This window comes from Gigantopelta aegis, chromosome 15, assembly GCF_016097555.1.
Source record: "Gigantopelta aegis isolate Gae_Host chromosome 15, Gae_host_genome, whole genome shotgun sequence".
In the NCBI taxonomy this organism is placed as follows: domain Eukaryota; kingdom Metazoa; phylum Mollusca; class Gastropoda; order Neomphalida; family Peltospiridae; genus Gigantopelta; species Gigantopelta aegis.
Window position 1 is genome coordinate 39,337,277 of NC_054713.1, and position 23,356 is coordinate 39,360,632.

The 23,356-nt window shown below is 36.3% G+C and overlaps 2 protein-coding genes and 1 long non-coding RNA gene across 3 annotated transcripts in view; 2 read left to right on the forward strand and 1 right to left on the reverse strand.

Annotated features, from left to right (window-relative positions):
- Positions 1 to 7,579, forward strand: part of LOC121390676 (pleckstrin homology domain-containing family M member 2-like) — a 40,458-nt gene extending 32,879 nt beyond the window's left edge. The window contains exons 13-16 of the mRNA XM_041522550.1: positions 663 to 894; positions 3,453 to 3,626; positions 4,111 to 4,230; positions 5,137 to 7,579. Coding sequence (XP_041378484.1) covers positions 663 to 894; positions 3,453 to 3,626; positions 4,111 to 4,230; positions 5,137 to 5,232 — 622 coding nt within the window. The 3' untranslated portion in view covers positions 5,233 to 7,579. The remainder of the gene's footprint in view (positions 1 to 662; positions 895 to 3,452; positions 3,627 to 4,110; positions 4,231 to 5,136) is intronic.
- Positions 7,580 to 8,329: 750 nt separating this feature from the next.
- Positions 8,330 to 12,449, forward strand: LOC121389940. Its single transcript, XR_005960123.1, has 2 exons — positions 8,330 to 9,959; positions 10,189 to 12,449. It is a non-coding gene; the product is annotated as an uncharacterized LOC121389940 (long non-coding RNA).
- Positions 12,450 to 13,400: 951 nt separating this feature from the next.
- Positions 13,401 to 21,458, reverse strand: LOC121389939 (peptidyl-prolyl cis-trans isomerase H-like). The gene is made up of 7 exons (XM_041521608.1): positions 21,366 to 21,458; positions 18,940 to 19,004; positions 18,506 to 18,574; positions 17,612 to 17,654; positions 16,690 to 16,782; positions 15,282 to 15,369; positions 13,401 to 14,406 (listed from the first exon to the last, which is right to left on the reverse strand). The coding sequence occupies exons 1-7, from the start codon at positions 21,441 to 21,443 to the stop codon at positions 14,297 to 14,299; spliced, it is 546 nt and encodes a 181-aa protein (XP_041377542.1). The 5' UTR covers positions 21,444 to 21,458; the 3' UTR covers positions 13,401 to 14,296.
- Positions 21,459 to 23,356: the final 1,898 nt, after the last annotated feature.

Here is a 23,356-nt window from a genome sequence, read left to right on the forward strand (position 1 = left end):
TACGATTAAACATACATATTAAATATATTTTCTTGTTTAGAATATCAGTGTCTGTATATTCAATGTGTTTTTGGTCGTCTTAATATTTGTAAGAAGCCCAAACTAGAGTTTGTCTTAAAATAATTTCGTACATACGAAAAAATCGTTTTTAGATAATAAAATGAAATTTAACCTACTACAAATATTAGGACGATCAGAAACACGTTTAATATACAGCCACTAATATTTTATGCAGAAAAATATATTTGATATTTAATTACAGTCATCAAAAAGTCTGTGAGTCCATAACATCTTAAACATTGCAGCAAACTCAGGAATGTCCCTTTAAACAAAATTAGACAAGGGGTCATTCAGTTGTCAACATTTTCACAGGTGTGCGAAACATATTGTCACTGAACTAAGAAAACCTTCTGCATTTTAAATATTTTTCAGGATGTGATTAAAAACACCTGTTTTGTTACAAGCTGGTTCAGTAAAACAAATGGATCTTGAGAATTGTAACTTATTCTTCATGGTATTGTTCTTAAAAGCCATTTGTTATACTGAATCAGCTTGTAATAAAATAATTTGGTACATCTCCTGAAAAACATTAAAAATGCAGATACGCGGTTTTCTTATTTCAGCAATGGATTATATTATATTTATTGTTTAATTTTTTTCAGAGACTACATGCTGTGCATCTTTAACCACAAGACCGACAACAAACCCACTCATTTTGTTCGACTGGGTGGTGACCAGTGCGTAGGGTGTCGACAGTCCAAGGATGTTGACAGGGAATACTGTGTTGAAGTCATCTTATCCAGCGGGAAGTCGTGGCACCTGAGTGCAACAAACCACATCGAGCTCTGTGATTGGCTACAGAGTTTATGTCAGGCGGTATCCGAAGGCATGCAGGTAATATTATTTTCTTTTCAACTTAGCCTCACCTAAAACTAATGGCATGCTACCTTATTAGTCCCCTACCGGTCCAACCGAAGGGAACTATAGGTTTCATCTCCGTCCTTCTGTCTGTCCATCCATCCCACATATAGTTTTCAGGATGTTGGGGGGTTTTAAATGCCACAAACATTTAACACGGAGACAAAAGATTTTTTTGTATTTTGAACATTACAAACATGAATGATTATGAGATGAATGGTGAAGCCGCAGTATTTCCATTTCGGTATGGGACTACTTGACAGCGCCATGCTCCACGTTTGCTGTCAGTTGAGCTCTCAGTATCACCCAAGCCTGGGGTACACAGAACCTGCAGTGTATGCCAGGTAATCGCCCCCCATGTGGGGTCATACACTCAAGAGACACACCCATAATCGCACCCGTGAACTGGGGAAAACTATGTATGTATGTGGCCTTATACCTACCCACTGAGCCTAGCGGTGCACACACTTTGGGTTGGAGCCGGTACTAGCATGAAAAATCCCCCATTGCCTCAGGTGGGATACGAACCCAGTACCTACCAGCCAGAAGTCTGATGGCATAACTACTACACCACCTAGGCCAGTAGTTTTCAGGATATATTTTTCACAGTGCCTCGAGATATTGAGCTCACATTTTGTGTGTAGCTTTATTATGTACTGTACTTTAATGGCGATTTACCCATTTTTGGCAGAGTTATGGCCCGTGAACTTAGGCGATAAGAAAATGTGTTTTTCAAGATTTTTTTTGCAATGCCTGAAGATACTGACGTGACATTTTGTATATAGAGGATTCGTCACGAGTATTTTTTAATATGGAAAATATCAACCGAGTCTATGTTAATCGGTACTTGCCGAGGCTCTACCGAGACAAATACCAATTAACTAGACGAGGTTGATATTTTACATATTAAAAAATACGAGTAGCGAATTCTGTTTATCCTAAATTAACATTCTAATTACTTTTTTTTAGTAAATCACAATACTAAAGTCGCCACCATCGATAATATGACGTCATCACGATTAGCACACATTAGTTTGACGTCACGCATTTTAAACAAATCTTTGAAAACGTTACGTTCAGGTAACCGGGTTTTGTTGGCTTGTAAGCAAATGACCCATCCACAAATTACCTAGAGACCTTGCAGATTTGCATACCATTATTAACCGGGTTAATAAAGTAAATTATCACATGGGTTTATGACACGGATATCATGGGTAAGTTATAGGATAAATAGCTTTATCATGTACTGTTACAGATAATTTTTGACTTTAATGGCAATTTACCCATTTTGGACGGAGTTATGGTTCGATAGGGGATAATGTATTGCTTCAGCATTACTCTCAGAATGCTTGTTACTATAAACTTGTCTGAACATGGCAACAGCCAATGGGATGTCTTAAAGTCTTCCAGGGAGTCCTCTGCTACCTGTTCCGGCCACTCAATCGCATCTCCCTTCTTTTTCCTTTGCTGTTATGGTCCAGACATCTTTTGTTGTGCTGTATTAAGTTTACGTGTTGTAGATTATAACATTATAGCAAATGATGAATATAAAAACATGCAAATTTTAGTGCAATCATCACACAAAAATGAATGTTTTCTCGATTTATCTAGAATTTTTAATCATCTGTATAGTGGGGGGCAGGACGTAGCCCAGTGGTACAGTGCTCGCTCGATGTACGGTCGGTCTGCGATCGATCACCGTCAGTGGGCCCATGGTATATCAAACGCCGTGGTATGTACTACTCCGTCTGCAGGATAGTGCATATAAAAGTTCCCTTGCTGCTAATCGAAAAAGAGTAGCCCATGAAGTGGCGACAGCAAGTCTCCTCTCTCATTATATGTGTGGTCCTTAACCATCTGTTTGACGTCATATAACTGTGAATAAAATGTGTTGAGTGCATCGTTAAATAAAACATTTCTTTCTGTACAGTGTTTCTAGGTTTTCCGCTGTTTGTTCAAAATTTTCTTTTTGACATCCAATATCTGATGATTAATTAATCACTGCAGGGCTCCGAATTAATGATGGCACCGACAGCAATTGCCGTTGTTGAGATATAAAATTGCCGTAAGTCGGGAGCATCTGCAGTGGCACTCCTCAAGGATGGCAAAATATTTATACAATGTACATGTACCTGGTGTACATTATCTGCCATTACATAACATTAGTACATTTAAAATATGTCCACATGCAGCAAAACCTTTTAGTCTTTATTTATTTGCTGCAAAAGTTTTTTATGTTTTAAATTGCTGTGGGCAGGCTTTAAATTGCTGTCGATGGGCTGTTACACCCTCGGCAATTTTGTTTTTAAATTACCGTGGAGGACGAATTCTTACATTCGAACCCTGCACTGTACTTTAGTGGTGTTATTAAATAAAAAACAAGACTAATAAATTTATGTAATGTAATTAAACCTTCCTTGTTTTTGACATCAGTTAGTCAATGTGCTCTTGTAGGTAAACAAAACAATATTTTTAAAAATTAAACAGTGTGCTGGGGTGTTGTTACACACATTCCTTTCCTTTCCGACTTGCAGGGTATTGGGTCGTCGTGGAACTACCAGCCTTGCTGTGCCGTGCTCACTCATCAGAAGATTCTCATGTGTCACGAGGACGTGCAGACAAGTTTCTTCCGAACGCTCGGCAGCGCCAACATGGAGGAGGTGACAGGAATCACAGTCGACCCAGACGTCACAACATACTGTCTGGTCGTAAGTGTGGAGTCTCAGAAATATGTCAATCCAAAAATTATAACTTACTGTCTTGCCCAAGTGTGGGTTCTCAGAAATTACTTACTGTCTGGTCGTTAGTGTGGATTCTCAGAAAATGCTCAGTCTAGTACGTCATCAGTGGATTCTCAGAAATTACTTACTGTCTTGTCATAAGTGTGGATTCTCAGAAATATGTCAATCTTTACATTCTTGTTGATGCAAGTGTTGATTCTGAGAAATGTGTCAATCCAGAAATTATAACTTACTGTCTTGTAATGTAAATTCTTACAAATTTGTTAAACCAGAAATCAGAACTTAAGTTTGTAAGTGTTAAAATTTGTCAGTCCAGAAATTTACTTTAGACCTTGCCGTTTTGTCACACATGCTGATTCTGATTTACTTTTTTTTTAAACTAACCATGCAAAGAAACAGTTGCAGCAGATCCATGAGATAATCTGATAAATTGTTGTTGTTTTTTTGGCAGGAGTTTGAGTCGATGGATGCTGCAGTCAGCAGTGAGCAATGGGTGTTGTACTTCAACACCGAGATGGAGAGGAACAAGTTTGTCAAAGCCGTGTCTAAATGTTGGTCCACGCACTTCCAGGTATTACACTTACAATACACTATCAGTAAACACAAACGGAAATGTGGTTTGGGAAATAACACAACTGTTCATATTTTTATGTGCAGTTCCCCCCCCCCCCCCCCCCCCCCCATGGTTTGTCTTGTTTAACTAAATGATGTTTGTGTGTGGATTTAGATCAGTGGGTAAAGCGCTCGCCTGAGGTGCTTGTGTTGTAGAATAGAATTTTCTCTAGCAGACCAATTCCCCTCTCCCTCCCCCCCCCCCCCCCCCCCCCCCCCCAGTTCCAACTATTGCCTGATGACTTGTATATCACAAGCTGTGGTATGTGCTGTACTTTCAGTGGGAAAAGGCATATAGAATGTCTTACTCTGTAGACTATGTCGGAATGACCAAATGTTTCACCTCCAAAAGTTGCTTATTAAACAATGTGCTGTAGTGGTGTCGCTAAACATACACTTTTACTAGACAGCCCAAATATTCATTTGTTTTAACACAATGAGGACATGTGGGATAATAATTTGCATTACATTCAGAAAGCATTGGTTGAAATGTTCAACATAGATCCTTTACCATGTCAAAACTTGTCTTAGTTAGGGTGGGACATAGTCCACTGGTAAAAGCCTTCGCTTGATGCATGGTCAGTCTGGGATCAATCCCCATTGGAGGCCAGTTGGGCTATTTCTCGTTCCAACCAGTGCACCACAACTGGTATATGATGATATCAAAGGCCGTGGTATGTGCTATCCTGTCTGTGGATGGTGCATATAAAATATGTCTTTCTAGTAATGGAAAAATGTAGCGGGTTTCCTCTAAGACTATATGTGAAGATTACAAAATATTTGACATCCTATAACCGATGATTGATAAACATTTCTGAATGCCGACACAAGTCTGCTGTAATTATGCTGTTAATTCTCGTTTCAGGTTGACATCTCCGTGACTTCCATAAATGACGTTCCGCTACAGAAGAGATGTCAGGAGACGGCTCAGCACCTAAAGCAGTCGCTGCAAAAGATGTGACGCATTTCTGTGCTTTAGTTCTCTCTGTCTCGCAATATTTCAACAATAACACTTGTCCCGAGTTTGTCGCCACTGTCAAGATGTATCCAGCCCACAGAGCCTTTTGAAACAGAGTTACATATTAGATACATTTTTTAATTTTAGAATGTAAGTGTCTGTATATGTATATTTAGTGTGTCTCTGATCCCTTAATGTTTGTATTTCATTTTATTTCCTAATCTATACACCTAAGCCTCGTTCCGTGAATCGGGGATTCTAAATTTTTATAAAAGTCTACTAGCCCCCATGGCTACAGTGATTTAAAAAATGTACTAGCCACAATTAAAAATTCACTAGCCCAAATTTAAATAAATACAATTTTACCAATAGGAATAATCGGATATGTCACCTAAAGGCAGGGATAAAGCTTAAACACCATTAGATTGGGGGAGAGGTGTGTGCAGAATATTATTTTTTACAAAATAGACAATTGCAGAACTGGGAAACAATTTTTTTTCAATAGCCATCGAGCTGGAAGTTAGTTGTTATTTACTAGCCCAACACTGAATATCACTAGGGAGTGGGGCTACCATAATCTAAAAGCCCTGCATGAGGTGATCTTAGGGCTAAGGTCACCTTAAGAGCATAACTACTGTATGTACTTAAGGTGATCTTAACACCAAGATCGCATCGTGGAACGTACCCTGGATATAAATTATATTGCAGCCAAGGTAGTTGTCCATGCCAATGAGATTTAAACCAGATATTAAGAGTTTTTACAGATTCTGTATCTACAGGGTATTTACCGAGATGGCATGAATAAATTACATATAAGAAGCACATTGGTGTGATTCCAGCTACATAGTTAATTACCATACATTTTTATGCATATTTATGGTTGCTATCTATTTTTCCCTAGAATACACTCAATATTGATGAAATAACACTTTTACTATATTGTTTTCAATATTCTCTGTATTCACAGAACATTAATTTCCGTGTTTTGTATCCTCGAAATGTTCACATTTACTTCTGAAGTATAAGTCACATGGTCGAAACTAGGTGGTACTTAATTATTTTCATTTCAACTTTTTTTCGTGTTTATAAACAATTACGGTTCAAGCACGCTGTCATGGGTACACATCTCAGCTATCTAGGCTGTCTGTCCAGGACAGTGGGTTAGTTGTTAGTGAATTAATTTCCAGGGCCTGTGCCACGAAGCCATCTTAGCACTAAAACCACCTTAAGTGCATAAGGGAATTAGGTACTTAAGATGATCTTAGTACTAAAATCGCTTCATGGAATGGGGTCCAGGTGTATATAAATTGTTTTTTATACCAGCCTCGGTGGTGTCGTGGTTAAGACATCGGACATAAGGCTGGTAGGTACAGGGTTCACAGCCTGGTACCGGCTCTCACCTAGAGCAAATTTTAATGGCTCACTGGGTCCGAAAGACCACTACATCCTCTTCTCTCTTACTAGCCATTAACAACTAGATAGTGAGGTGTGTGCCAGGACAGCATGCTTGAATTCTAATTGGATATAAGCACGAAAATAAGTTGAAATGAAATAAAAAATATAATTTTTATGTACAAAATTATTCAGAAGTAAAATCCAATTGGGGTAACCAGAAACACATTGAATATATACAGACACTGATATTTGAAGCTAGAAAATGGATTTACCAGCAATATGTAATTTTAGTCATTTAAGAGGCTGTGTTAGTCAAACATCTTTAATTCTTACAATGGCAGAAAACTCTTTAACATAAAATACCATTATGTTTGTGCTTTGAAAGACATCATGTCTAAAAAACCCAGATTGAGTGCTTTTAAGATTGTTTATTTAAGAATCATTCCCAACTTTTATTATTTATTTATTTATTTAAGGGTTTAAGTTCATGTATCATTATTTGGAGTGGTTTTTTTACAAAACTCGTTACATGCAAAACTGTCAAGTGGAGATAAACACACAAACTGCTTTTAGGGCAGTAAAATGCTTGAATTTGTAAGAACAAAAAAAATGTATGCTTAAAAAGGAATGGAAAGTTTTTTAATGGCACCTCAGCACATTTTAAGTACAGCTATTGGATTACATGGATACCTTGTGTATAATATACTCTTCAAAAAAAGTAGGGAAACCTGAAATATTAATGTTAATATCAACTATTAGACTGAACTTACATTTTCACCACAGACATCCTAGTAAAGAACGTTCAGGTCTGTTTATCAGCACACCAAAACACAATCCATATTTTGCACGTGCATCACGCAGTTGCCCCGTACACGTGCGTGGGGTATCATTCTCTATTTGACAATTTCCAGGAAGGTCGATTAATCACTGTGAAACATTATTTCTGTCAATCTTTTTCATTCTGTTGATTATACAGTTGTTATTGTTTTGTTTTAGTTATTTTTATTATTTGAATTTGCTATTTACTGATAAAAAAATGTCAACTTTCAAATTTCACTTCCGACCCAAATTATCCTTCAAGATCTTTGGTGGTGATAAAACCTACTGTAATACTGAACTACCGGTTGTAATGTTTGCCCAATTAATTCACTATTATCATATAACCATTCCCCACAGCTAATATACCTTACAATTTTGTTAATTGTAAATTCTTATTAGAGTTCCCCTACTTTTTTTTAAGAGTATATAATAGAAAACTTGATACCACCAGTGCTGACTAAACTGCCGCTTAAACAACTGTTCAAGGTGTGATGGGTTGTAATATCAATAATTCTCTATGTACTGTGGTTTTTCCCCTATTAGCAAGTGCTCAGCGAGTTGTACATTAAGTGGATATAGGCATGTTAATATGTTATCCAGTCGAATCCAGTGTTACTGTTATAGCAGTAGGAGTTGCCTACGTAGTGATAGCAGGTTCTCTTGTTAATTATCTTTGGTCCTTAACCATATGTCCTATTTCTTGCTCCAGCCAGTGCACCACAACTGGTATATCAAAGGCGGTGGTGTGTGTTATCCTGTCTGTGGGATGGTGCATATAAAAGATCCATTGCTACTAATCGAAAAGAGTAGCCCATGAAGTGGCGACAGTGGGTTTCCTTTCTCGATATCTGTAGCAAAAAAAATCCGGAAAGCATTATAGAAACTTAAAGAAAATTCTCTTCTTAACCGTTAAGGAGTTTTAGACTATTAACTACTCAGTTGCGACCCCCCCCCCCCCCCCCAACAAAAAATCCTAGCTACGGCCCTGTCCTCAACCATGTACTAGTAACTGTAAAATGTGTTGAGAGCATCATTAAATAAAACATTTCCTTCCTTCCTTCCATATGACCTATATGGTATAATTGTAATTAAAAATGTGTTAAGTGTGTTGTTAATTAAAACATTTTCTTTTTCTTTTTTCCCACTCTTGACAAAGTGTCAAAATAAGCATTTATTAAGACACACAGTAGTGGAAATGAAAAATGTGCCGAGGTGTCGACAACATCTGCATAAATCCTGAAATTATTTATTGAATTCAAGGCAGGGAGCCTGTATGTTGTTTTTTAGTTTATTAGTTTTAAAACAGTTGGTTTTCACGTTATAAAAATAAAATAATTTTAACGTGGAAAAAATTATGTTTATTTTGTTCTTTACATTTTGGGATATTCATAAAGGATGTTATGTATTTTTATTTTTTGTTTGAGCAAAGATTTGCTTTTAAGTTCATTTTAGGAATTTTAAGATCTTTTTCTTTTCAAGTTTGTTTCTGTGTACATATAGATCTACCTGTATGTATTTTTATGCAGATTTGCTTCTAATTAAAAAAAATATTTTGACTTAACAGGTTTTCTGCTAATGTCATGGGTTTTTTTTTTAGATCATTGCTATGAATATTGTGTGGAAGATAAAAGTTGTAGTGTCTAAATAAATCCATACATACATACATGTCCATTAATGTTCATATTGGGTGGTGAAGCTTTTTATATACATGTATTGAGAAAATATTTTATTTTAAAGGACGAAGTAGAACGCAATTAAGCTATTAAATATTCAGGCCATTCTAGTCCACCCACTTGCATTGGTATGGTTGTTTTTCTACTTTTTGGGGGGAGGGGGTTGAAGATTGGTTGTATGTAATACTAATACATAAAGTGTTATGGTACCTTTTGTATATGTTTAACATGACATAGAACTTCGAATTGCTTCAGGAAAATTTGACAATACAGCTTCTGTCTGTGATACGTGTATACTGTTAAGTGTTTATTCCACCTTTTTTGTTGCTAAAACATTTCCAAGTTTATCATGTACATATATTTGTACAACATACTGCTACTTAAATCATGAGATCTTACATCTAGTGCTCATTTTAATTTTGTATCGGCAAAGATATATTTACAATCAAGTGTTGGGCTGAGATTGAGGTATGTTTAGAATCCGCCAAGAGATTGGCTAAGATTGATGCATATTGCATAGTGATTGGTTAAGATTACGGTATGTTTACAATCTTGTGATTGGCTAAGAATGAGATGTTTAGAATCCGCCAAGAGATTGGCTAAGAATGAGATGTTTAGAATTGGCTAAGATTGATGCATATTGCATAGTGATTGGTTAAGATTACGGTATGTTTACAATCTTGTGATTGGCTAAGATTTAGGTATGTTTTACAATCTTGTAATTGGTCAATTTTTAGGTATGTTTACAATCTAGTGATTGGTTAAGATTACGGTATGTTCACAATCTTGTGATTGGCTAAGATTTAGGTATGTTTTACAATCTTGTAATTGGCCAATTTTTAGGTATGTTTACAATCTAGTGATTGGTTAAGATTACGGTATGTTCACAATCTTGTGATTGGTTAAGATTTAGGTATGTTTTACAATCTTGTAATTGGCCAATTTTTAGGTATGTTTACAATCTTGTGATTGGTTAAGATTACGGTATGTTTACAATCTTGTGATTGGCTAATTTAGATTTTTAGGTATGTTTTTAGGTTGTACAATCTTGTAAGATTACGCCAATTTTTAGGTATGTTTACAATCTTGTAATTGGCCAAGTTTGAGGTATATTTACCAGGGCTTCTAGATTATGGTAGCCCCACTCCCATGGCTAGTGATATTCAATGTTGGGCTTGTAAATAACAACTATTGCCATGCCCAACGGCTAGTGAATTTTTGTGAATATCCTGCCCCCACCACAACCCCCAGAGTTAAGTGTTTTTAAGCTCTATTTCCCTCTTTAGGTGACATATCCAATTATTACTATTATTTAGAAAATTGTATTATCTTAACATAAAGTAGAGCTAGTGAATTTTTAATAGTGGCTAGTAAATTTTTTAAATCACTGATCCTATGGCTAGTGGATTTTATATAAATTCTAGAAGCCCTGTTTACAATCTTGTGATGGCTAACATTGAGATATGTTTACAATCTAGTGATTGGCTAAGATTGAATAATATTTACAATGAAGTAATAATACTAATTGGTTAAGATTCAGACATGTTTACAGTCTAATGATTCGGGAAGAGGTATGTTTACAATCAAGTGATTGACTAAGATTGAGGCATGTTTACAATCTAGTGATTGGCAAAGAGTGAAGTATGTTTACAATCTAGTGATTAGTTAAGATTGAGGCATGTTTACGATCTGGTGATTAGGAAACGTGTTAGTGTTAATGAAAGTTTCTAAGTAATAATGCAGTGTTTACAAAAAGATTCTGTGACTTTTGTTTGAATTACATTTAACAAGTTTTGGAAATAATAGCAATAGCCATCTTTCAGTCCAATTTGTGTAATTAAAATGTACACTCGTTGGTACCATTTCGTTTTCAATTAATGCATTTTTACCCAATACTCATTGCTGTATATTTGCTGTACGTGCATTTATTCATGCATCAGGTTCGACTAAATTCCCCTATCTTTTTGAAGGGGATTAAATCATTTATTAAATACAGTATTTAGTGCTCAAAATACTACATACATACCTGCAAACGTGCAGGTAAAAGATACACAATGAAGGTAGTTATTTGAACAGTATGTAATCTTTACATCCTGGCCACATCCTGGTGAACACAGGAATATTTTTTGACAATTTAGAACCACAATAAAATGATCTCTTTAATACTAGCAAGAAATAGTGAGATAGAATTTATTTTTAAAATTCGTGTCTGCACTGCCTTAATTCCTAGCTTGTACCACATTTTATTATGTGCAGTACACAACAAACCATAAAGTCTACTAAGAGCTGTCCCAAAAATCATTAAATTGGCACAAAATTAAATAAAAAACGTGACCATATGGTTAAAAAAATTGTGGCAGACCCACCAGCTAACAGTATACTACATAGAATCTTGTTGGGTCAAAATCCAAAGTGTACAGGTCTACATGTAACTTTGAATGTCTCGTTAAATTAGACCATGTCTGCTATTATCGAGATATATGACAGGACTTGTTGCAATAAAATATTGCTTTATCTGGCCAGTAAATTCCTGTAATTTAATTTAACTAGTGTCAATGTACTAGCTACTATTGTGCTTGAAACCTGTGCGGGGTCCTACTAAAAATCGATGACAATATTTGTTGTGGAACCAGAGTAGTGCAATATGCTTCCAAAATTAGAAGCTTAACTACCCATTTTTTTTTTTTTTTTATGTACTTTAAGGACGGTTTTAGTAATTACAGTTGAATCCCGTCGTCTCAAACCCTGTTGGGGCTCAAGAAAGTGTTGGACCCATCGGGTAGTTCGACGTAACCATTTGGGACTTTGTTTTTGGTTTGAGCGTTGCAGTATATTCGACCCAATGAGATTCTACTGTATATCCATGGTATACATGTTGATTGAAACACTGTGTAGCAGTTTTAGCCATACATTCTTACATGTATTATTGTCAATTAAGATCTGTTTTGATTTAGTAGTATAACCCCAGCAGGTTTAAGACTACATAATATATTGTTGTAATAACATGACTAATATGTATATTTATTGTGTCTTGTTAAATTCCACATACTGGTGTGAATTAACTGATCCCTTTGTTGCAAAAATGCAGCTCATGGGTCGTGTTTTATGACGTGATCTTAGTGCTAAACTCACCTTAAGTGCATAAGATAGACACTTGAGTGGAATTTAGTTACCAGATCGCTGCGTAAAATGGGTCCCAGGTTTTTATTTACCATATAGTCATTCCACACAATAAGTTGTATACATACATGCAATATGTATATCGAATTTACTTTTGAAGACAGACATGGCTTACTACAATGTGCAATAAAAATCTTCGTCTTTCAGTTAATAGTGTTCTTGTTATGCTTTTAAAAAATATATATTAATAGTAGCAGGTAACTAATGCACCAAAATCTTTTTAAATGTGAATATCATAAGTTATATTTTTGTTGTTATGGGGTTACAATAATACCCATGTATTTCCTGTCAATTTAATCTGAGGGGTACAAAACATTGCACCTGTAGTTCAGAGACTTGATCATGTTTAAATAGTTTAAATAGCTACGCTATAATTGCCAAATGTATAAGACAGGAGTTATCTCCTGTATTGTTGTGTGAAGGTCGTATGGCCTAATATGTTTTTTATCGAACGCAGAGTTTCATAACAGGTATTTGGTATATAGTAGATAAATTTTTACACAAAAAGTATCTAACTGCCATTTGACATCTACATTAGTGGCTTACAACAATAATTTACCACGATAATAAGCATCGTGGGATGGGCTGGCGTTTGTAGAAAAAAAAATAAGGTTGCGATGGTAGGCATTTACGGTGATAGTAGTACTAGAACTAAGATAGATTCATGGAACGGGGCCTGGGTAGTTAGAGGAGTGCAAACTTCTTCAAGGTGAATTTAAAAGTTTAATTTTTTTACTCAAAACTAAAATATGAGCTAAAGTAAAAACCTTTTTGATTTTGACACAAAATATGAAAGTGGATTACTCGTGTTTTAACCTGGTTAAATATAACATAACGTACATGGATTGGAAAAAATGTAGGTTAAGGTCTCTGGCTTTTAACATTACTGAATTTTGGGACAGGATGTAACTTAGTGGTATAGCGCTTGCTTAATGTGCGGCCCATCTAGGACTGAACCACATCGGTGGACCCATTGGGCTGTGTCTTATTCCAGACGGTGCTCCAATACTGGTTTAACAAAGGCCATGGTATGTATGATCTACTCTGGGATGGTGTAAATAAAATATCCCACGATGCCAGTCAAAAATAGAAGAAAGAAGAGTAGCCCATAGAATTCCTATGTAATATTCCGGTGAAATAACATTGAAACTGATTGCTCCATGATACACGTTAACTGCAGGCCTCCTCAAGTATAGGCCACAGGTTGTAGTTGAAATAGATGTTTCAATTTAGCTTAAACCTGCTTTTGAGGATATATAAGAAATGCAATACTACAATTGTGTCCGTTGAGATACCATTTATCTTACAAGTTGCTTAATAATGAATGATATCAAACTTTCTGTAGTATTCTCCATTTCCAACACCCATTATACTAGATAGAATTGGTCAGTTAGTGTCAGGCAGTAGTTTTTGTAAACTACTTTGGCTTGGACACACATCAACATGACACTTGGATCTTTTACAAAATGAGACCAAAATGTCTTGAATTTGGCCACTGCAGACTTCCAGTGTTCGACAAATGCTTGAGAAAGTCTGTAGCCCTCACAGAACCTTTGGCTAGTGCCCCATGTATTATAGTAATACAGTGGATAATTTCCACTAGCCCAGACCAAAAATTCACAAGGGTTCAAGGGCTAGTGGATTTGTCAAACCCCGACTTCTTTGACCAAATACCTATAACATCCATTCCTCGGACTTCTTCAACTGAAGAACTACAATGTCCATTTTCTCTTGGTACTGAACCACTCTAAATTCAGTTGAGTTCATCACTGTTGGGTACTGTTGCTATGTGAATACCGGTCTCGGCAAATACATGTTCCAAAATATCTGGGGCCTAACAGATTCCAGATTTCACAAATACATATTCCAAAATGCCTTGGGTCTAACAGATTCCAGATTTCGCAAATACACATTCCAAAATGTCCAGATTTCCAAGGCACCGTAGTTCGTAGTTTGAAGTCCTCCATAGCGAGAAGAGTCTTACATGTATCTTGTTGATATCACATTTCCCCGCATTCTGAAACAAGCACCGGAAGTTTGGGTTTGTTGTTAGGCCCTGTTGGAACATTTTCAATTTTTCTAAGCACCAAAAGTCCATCAACAACCTTTCCTGTAAAAAATAACCATCGATGTATTATCAGAATTTGTTTTCAAAATCTCAAATTTGTTATTTGTGCTTGCAAATCTGCCCCTACAATTTTCTAATTAAATTTCTGAATCCTTGTTCGGACAAAAAATTTCAATTTACCCAAATTCTGCATTAAAAGTTAACCGATCTAAAATATCACAAAAAATTTGAAAAACCTCACAAAAGTAATACTTAACATTTCACATATAAACATAATTTTATGTATGTAAGACAAAACAGTTTAACAGTACTGCATTGTACTTTAAACCCCCCCCCCCCCCCCCCCCCCAAGCTATATTCATTGATGCGCGGTCGGTCTAGGATCGATCCCCATCGGTGTGCCCATTGGGTTATTTATTGTTCCAGCCATGAGTGGTATATCAAAGGCTGTGATATGTGTTATTCTGTCTGTGGGATGGTGCATATACAAAATACCTTGCTGCTAATGGAACAATGTAGCAGGTTTTGTCTCTAAGACTATATGTTAAAATTTCCAAATATTTGACATCCAATAGCCAATGATTTAAATATTAATTTGCTCTTGTGGTGTTGTTAAAACAAACTAAACTCTTTTTTTTTCATTTTGTAAGAAAAATTTCCTGTTACTTGTATACTAATAAATGACACATCAATTAAATCCACTTTGAAAATCAAAAATTTTCTTTTATTATTTAAGCACGTTTACCAAATTGCTACTTTTTTTGTCTTGGTACATGTATCTCTGTAAGTAAAATTTATAAACCTCGCCACTTTTTGTCAAAAATTAATCCACATGTTTAGTGCAGTTACATGTGACTACAGGATAAAATACCTTTAAAAAATGTGGCACAACGAGTTTTCTAAAACACACTACTTACCAAACACCACATGTTTCCCATCAAGAAAATCGCATTTTGCACAGGTAATAAAAAACTGACAGCCATTTGTATCTTTGCCACTGTTGGCCTGAAAGAAAAACACATTGAAAAATAGCAACTATAAAATTTTACAATTGCAGTGATTATTATAAAACATTTCAACTACTGTGACAGAATTTTAATATTAGAGTAGCCATTTTTAAAGTTAACAGACTAACCCCACACCATGATTCACTGTGTTACCCACTCTGGTTAGCTACTAACTTTCAAATATGTTAAGTAATATTCGGACGGGGTGGGGGGTGGGTGGGGAAGAAAAACAAAATGCAGGTAAAATATAATACATGTGACTTCATTATCAAGGTTTGATCTGGGTAGAACTATCTTACAACTATCTCGGTGATAACACAAATAATACTTACTCAAGGACTGAAATAGTGGACTATATGTAATCTTATCAGTGTTCGAAATAAGCACTTGTCTGTTTGACCCGACAAGTGAAAATCTGCTTGGGCAAGCAAAATGTGTCTCAGTGGTTGTCCAGTGGACAAGTAAAAATTTCAGTGCAGTTTCATTTTGAGCAATCGCAATTTAACATCATCCTGGTACTTGAATAAAACAGACCATTTAATTGGACACGTGAAAGTATTAGCAGACAAGTAGATCTCTGGTGGACTAGTAAAAAATTCTGCATATTTCTATCACTGCTTTATTCATAAAGAGACCATGGTATGTGCTTTCCTGTCTGTGGGAAAGTGCATATAAAAGATCCCTTGCTGCATTAGGAAAAATGTAGCAGGTTTCCTCTGATGACTAAGAGTCTGAATTAATTACCAAATGTTTGATATCCAATAGCCGATGATTTTAATTATCAATGTGCTCTAGTTGTGTCATTAAACAAAACAAAACAAACTTTAACTTGAACTTTTCTGAGGTGTCATTAAACAAATGCCTCAACTAAATACGCGTCCAAACCCAACAACAAAAACAAGATGACATGGATTAGCGAGAGAAAAAGAAAAGATGTCCAAACCATAGATAAGAATGAAGGAGAAAGAAGAAAGATGCTTGTTATGTGACTGGGACAGCATGCCCTTGGACTCATTGTAAGTTTCAGACATTTGATTGGCAGGGAACATTTTGTTCAGCATTGCGTCGCGATTCACTACGCAAGTTTTAGAAATCACTACACAATTTTAAAACATTAGATGCTAATCAATTTTCAGTTGACTAGAAACACCACTAATCAAGATTTTGAAAACAAAATGTTCTCCGATTGGCTGTTAGAATGCTCAGACCAGTCTATGGATATTCAGACCAGTCTATGTGAATAGGGGGCATTGCCATTAGATAGAGGTCAGGTTATGTATAAAATGAAATTCCTTTCTTTTAATCATGTCTGGCTTACCATACTGAGCATCCCTGGACCGGTGTGCCTCATAACGAAACTTTCATCAGCAAATGGACCACCGTATATACTCATCAACCCCGTACCATCATTCTGAAAGTATTAACAAGAATTTTGCAGAATTAAATGACTCACCTATTATAAGACATTTTTGCAGATCTATAAACCATGTTTCATTGATCTAGGACTGATAGTTTGTGATAAACTGATCTAAACACAGAACTTTAATAATGTTGATCAATGTCTTCCTGATTTAGTGAATAAATAATTTGTAATGTAATATTCTAGATTAATCTAGTTTTTAAAATTAAAAAAAAATATATATAAATTAAAAAGAACATGTATGCATTGACAGGGGTCGAAATTGGCAGACATTCCAACCAGATATTTGGTCCTGTAAGCTACAATTCTGCCGGCCCATATTAAAAACCGCTGAACCAATTACGATTGACTCAAACTAATGTACAAATATAAATGTAAAATAATTGCTGCTCTGATGAGCAAAAGAAAATCTCCCGGCCAGTATTTCGACCCCTGAATGAAATGAACATTCCTAATTGAAAATATAAACCAAACTTCATTGATCAAGGACTTACACTTTGTGAGAAATGGAGCAAAATGTGAAAATTTAACAATGAAGCTAAAACGCAATAATTGACGTCATCACAAAAGCAGGGAACAGTTTGTTTAGTATTGCATTGCGTTTCACAACACAAGTTTTAGAGATTGCTACACAATTTTAAAATATTAAACAGTACTTGCTAATCAATATTCAGTTGACTACAAATATTGCTCATGAAGATTTTGAAACAAAATGTTCCCTGAAAAGTAATATAAATTGTATCTCACCATTTGACTTTGCCAAGGCAAGACAATAAAAAGCTACATTTACTATATGCACTATGTTTTCTTGGATACCTACATTTAGAAAGTCTCCTCCTTGAACCATGAAATCTTTGATGACTCTGAAAGAATAAACCAAAACAGTGCACATTTAATGAATTAAATGTAGAAATTTAGAAATGATGTTAAAATAATAGTTTGTTTTGTTTAATGACACATCTAGAGCACATTGATTTACTAATCCTCAGCTATTGGATGTCAAACATTTGGTAATTTTGACAGTCTAATAATAGACAAATACATTTTTCCATTAGTAGCAAAAGATCTTTTAGTTTTATATGCACCATCTCAGATAGGATAGCACATACCACTGTCTTTGATATACCAGTCTTCAGATACATTTCAGATATATCTTCAGATACATTTTGTTTTCATTAGCAGCAAGGTATGTTATACGCACTATTCCAGACAGGAGAGCACATACCAAAAAACCCAACCCCAAACAAAATTGGTCATTGTGACACAGTCGGAGTAACCCCACTGTTTCAATGTCAGAGTTAACATTTTTCACAGCAAGCAATACATCACATCACTAGAACCCAAAACATCACTTTTTGATTTTACACAGTCCATACACTTGTTATCAACTAAATTATCAAAAACATCGCCTTGAAAGGCAAACTTGAACTGCATCCGTACATGATAAAGGTATACACAAACTCAGTATCTCGAGGCTATGTGAAAAAAACATCATCCGGAAAACTATATGTGGGACAGACAGACAAACAAAAAAAGTTCAAGTTTATTTTGTTCAATGACATCACTAGAGCACATTGATTTATTAATCATCGGCTATTGTTTTTCAAACAGTTGGTAGACAGACAGAAGAAGACAAAACCTATAGTCCCCTCCGAGCGGACCAGTAGAGGACTAAAAATTATGAATCTATGATTGTAAGACAACAAGTTATCACCTATGGAAACTGGATCCTTTATATCCTAAAGGGACTCCATCTCTCTTGTGTTCCCCAGTACAAAATTTCCTGAAACATAATTTTTAAAAAAGTAATACAAATTTAAAAAAATAGGTATACTACTAAAACTGCTACATATCGTCTTGTTAAATCTAGAACTTTATAATTGTACACGTGGTATTTTTATCCATCTGGATACAACCCAGTGTTTAGGCTGAAGCTCACAAAATATTAGCAATTTGGCAAATTTCCTAAGGACATCCGTGGTGAAATTAAAGTGAAACAACAGACGCTTTTCGAAATATTTTTGCCAATTTCAACTTTAATTTGAATTCGACGTTTTTGTTGAGTGACACCCTGACAACCTAAGGAATAAAGAATATTAATTAACCAAATAAATAAACAGGTGATTTAACAAATCTAAAAAATCAAACCTAAAATTTTCTGCGGTCTGAGGCACTTTATCAGCAAACAGTTCAAATTTTACTCTGCCTGCTTCCTGAAATATAAAAATGAATATGTATATGTATATGTATATGTATACATATACATATACATACATACATACACACACTCACACATACATACACACACACACACACACATACATACACACACACACATAGAGAATAACTAGTTAATGACGTCGGACATCTGCTTTATCCTGTGAAGGTAAGAATGGGAAATTCTGCGAGGCTCTGCTGTGCGGAATTTCACATTCGGCCTGAACAGGATAAAGCAGATATCCGACGTCACTAACTAGTTATTATCTTTATCCTTAAATGTCACACAAATGGACAAGAACCCCCCATCCCCCCAAAAACAAACTGCTTTTAATTTACCATAATTTAAGAATAAATTTGTATATATATATATATTGTACAAGTGATCTAGAGCAGCTTATCTATTTCTAGCATCGGCTTCTGGATGGAATTTCCTTCAGCACACATGGTCAGCCGTACCAAAGTTGTTTTTACTTTTTATGTATCTTGCTAGCTACATGCACTATAGCACAATGACAGTTACTTAGCTCCTGTGGATAGGCCAGATATGTTGTGCAACCGAGGTCCTGCGTGGGACACACATGCTATATATTGCATCTCTGTGAATGCAGCATATGTTCTATTATTAGGCATATATATGCAAATGTTTACAGAATAAACTGAATGTTCACTGGATTTGTTTTATGTTCACATTGTTGATTTTTTACATTAACTGAAGCAGTGTTCTTGCTGGGTGAAAATTAAAGGAGGGCGGCCGCTCGGCACCACACCCTTCAAAAAAAACCCACACCAATAAACGAAAAGCAAAAAAAAAAAAGGGGGGTGGGGTGGGAGTAGTTCGGTTACCATATTGTTGTGTTGGTAGACTTTGTGAAAAGACATACTCCTTATTTTGCCTACAAAAAAGTGCAAAAAGGTTTATAAATACGAAATACAAGCAAACTCGTCTTTTAATTGAACCGAAGCTGATATCGGTCTGACATTCACTTGCAGTTCCGGTTTTGCTGGAGCGATCAAAGTTTTAATATTATTATTTTTAATAAAGATTTCAAGATATACGAAAAACAATAAAGATGTTTGTAAAGTGATCTCCTAATGTCGGATACATTTTTGTTATTTTCATCTTCATCGAATGAATCGATCGCTGTGATAAAATATGATCGCCTGCTGATAGAAAGTAGTTTCGTTTTTGTAAAGGCGGTGTATATATTATTTGGCACTCAAGATAAATGATTTTAATGATAAACACTACCACTTCCGTTGTTTTTATAAGCGTTCATATCCCCCCAAAATGAAAAGTTTACAATATTTTATAAAGAACTGCTGAATAAACAGAATGACAGAAAGTAAAAATCATCAGTTACAACCAATTATATCTGCAACTGAGGACAAAATATCAAACGATAGTTAGTGGAAACAAAAGACAGAATGACCGTTCTGATCACGTGACAAATTTGGCGCCAAATAAGAGGGGTTTTTTTTTCAATCGGAGATTGCCGAATCCGTAAAAAATAAAATGTTTTCATTGCTCACATAAAATATAACTTTTATTGTGTCTATCAAACATACAAATGAATACAGATATTGGACAAAATAGAGGCTGTTAAAAATACTGTTAAATTACATTACGGTAACTGTCGTAAATGTCTCATCAATTGCTTTTTCGTACACAATGCGACTTGTTTCCTTTGATGTCCAGTGTGCAGACTGATCGTTGTATTTTGTGTAGAAAAAAGTGTGCATTTGGAAATAGCGGAGATAGGTGCTGGAAAATAAAGAGGGGCGCTCAAAAATAAAGGAGGGCGGGGAACGTGAAAGGAGGGCGGCAAAATGGAATAGCGGGGAGGGGCGCCCCGCTTAAATGGTGCAGCGAGAACACTGTGAAGTGAATCTAACAATCTATTTTGTTTCACGTATCGTAACTGAAAAATGTAGAATAGTATTTCCGTAAATATCATATTTGTTTTTGTCGTTAGGTGAACGCAGTTTGGGACGTCGATGGTACCCTTTATTTTTAATTTCACATTAAATATTATCTCAAATCGATTCTCATGTTTAAAAATAAATATTTTCAATAATATTACTATTTATTAAATGTGGAAACACACAAATTAAAAATACAGGACTTTCCAGGTTAAACTGATTTTTCTACGAGTTTTAAGTACTTTCCAGGATGTGTGCGAATACAGTGTATCTGGTGGATATTTGAATTATAGAGTTACTTGCCCTTGATATCACTTTAATTAGGCCACAAACTTAAATCATTTCGAAATGTTACTTCATATGTCAGTTATGTGAGTGAAAATACTTTGAAACATTTAAAAGTTGTATGATATATTGAGATTTAAAATGCTCACTACTGTTCCTATCTGGATATCGAAGAAAACAATAGGGTTGTCAGGATTCGAAGGTTTCTCCGCGCAAATGGAAGCCATGCTGGATTAGTTTGTTTTGTAATTTCTTCAATTGTGATGCGCTCTAGCGGTAAGAGCGACTCGTCTGTAAATCTGAACGACAAAACCGATATAAATGGTCAAAACTGTATCTCTGCACAATGCAGAGTTGAATGGGTATTTGGAAAATAATGATTGGTCGCATGAATATTTATCTAGTGCCTCGTCTATAGGAGGACAGCCACTCTTGAGGATATCCTTTACTGCACTGCCCGAAGAAGACTGCCACTCACATAGTAGTTTACTAAATAAAAACTAGCACACGACAGAGCTCATTGGAATAAGTACAACTGTGAAGACATGCACTTATAAATCACTGTCAAAACAGTGATGATATCAGGTGTTCGCGAAAGGTGAGCATGTCCTGCCCCACCGGTGGCACCCGTCATGAGAACTGCCACCATGGCTATCAAATCCGTCACTTCATCTACACGAAGAAAAAATGTGCAAAGAGATGAACAATACCGTTATGCATTATAAATATATTGACATAATAGGTAGCGAGGTGGTTGTCTGTGTAATAGTAGATGTAGGTGAGATGATTGTCCGTGTAGGCGTGGTGATTGTGTAGTGGTAGGTGTAGGCGTAGTGATTGTCTAGTGGTAGATGTAGGCCAGGTGATTGTCTGTGTAGTGGTAGATGTAGGCGAGGTGCTTATCTGTGTTATGGTAGATGTAGGCGAGGTGGTTCTTAGTGTAGTTTTGGATGTAGGCAAGGTGGTTGTCTGTGTAATGGTAGATGTAGGAGAGGTGGTTGTCTGTGTATCAGTAGATGTAGGCACGGTGGTTGTATGTGCAGCAGTAGATGTAGGCGAGGTGGTTGTGTAATGGTAGATGTAAGCGAGGTGGTTGTCTGTGTAGCGGTAGATGTAGGCGAGATGGTTGTCTGAGTATCAGTAGATGTAGGCGAGATGGTTGTCAGTGTAGCGGTAGATGTAGGCGAGATGATTGTCTGTGTAGTGGCAGCTGTAGAAAAGGTGGTTGTCTGTGTAGTGCTAGATGTAGGCGAGGTGGTTGTCTGTGTATCAGTAGATGTAGGCAAGGTGGTTGTATGTGCAGCAGTAGATGTAGGCGAGGTGGTTGTGTAATGGTAGATGTAAGCGAGGTGGTTGTCTGTGTAGCGGTAGATGTAGGCGAGATGGTTGTCTGAGTATCAGTAGATGTAGGCGAGATGGTTGTCAGTGTAGCGGTAGATGTAGCGAGATGGTTGTCTGAGTAATGGTAGATGTAGGCGAGGTAGTTGTCTGTGTATCAGTAGATGTAGGCGAGGTAGTTGTCTGTGTATCAGTAGATGTAGGCGAGATGGTTGTCTGTGTAGTGGTAGATGCAGGAGAGGTGACTGTATGTGTAGTGATAGATGTAGGCGAGGTAGTTGTCTGTGTATCAGTAGATGTAGGCGAGATGGTTGTCTGTCTATCAGTAGATGTAGGCGAGGTGATTGTCTGGGTATCAGTAGATGTATGCGAGGTAGTTGTGTAGTGATAGATGTAGGCGAGATTGTTGTTTGTGTATCAGTAGATGTAGGAGAGGTGCTTGCCTGTGTAACAATAGATGTAAGCGAGGTAGTTGTCTGTGTAGGGGTAGATGTAGGCGAGATGGTTGTCTGTGTAGTGATGTAGGTTAGGTGGTTGTCTGTGTAGTGATAGATGTAGGCGAGGTGGTGGTCTGTGTAGTGATAGATGTAGGCGAGGTGGGTGTCTGTGTAGTGATGTAGGCGAGGTGATTGTCTGTGATGGGGTAGATGTAGGCGAGATTGTTGTCTGTGTAGTGATGTAGGTTAGGTGGTTGTCTGTGTAGTGATAGATGTAGGCGAGGTGGTTGTCTGTTTAGTGGTAGATATAGGCGAGATGGTTGTCTGTGTAGGGGTAGATGTAGGCGAGATGGTTGTCAGTGTAG

Coding starts and splice junctions, on each gene's coding strand:
- LOC121389939 (XM_041521608.1), bottom strand. CDS start 21,443: ATGGCTTCCATTTGCGCGGAGAAACCTTCGAATCCTGACAACCCTATT. Junction 19,005..21,365: donor ATATCCAGATAGGAACAGTA/GTGAGCATTTTA, acceptor TTTATATTTCAG/GAAGCAGGCAGAGTAAAATT. Junction 18,575..18,939: donor CAGACCGCAGAAAATTTTAG/GTTTGATTTTTT, acceptor ATTATGTTTCAG/GAAATTTTGTACTGGGGAAC.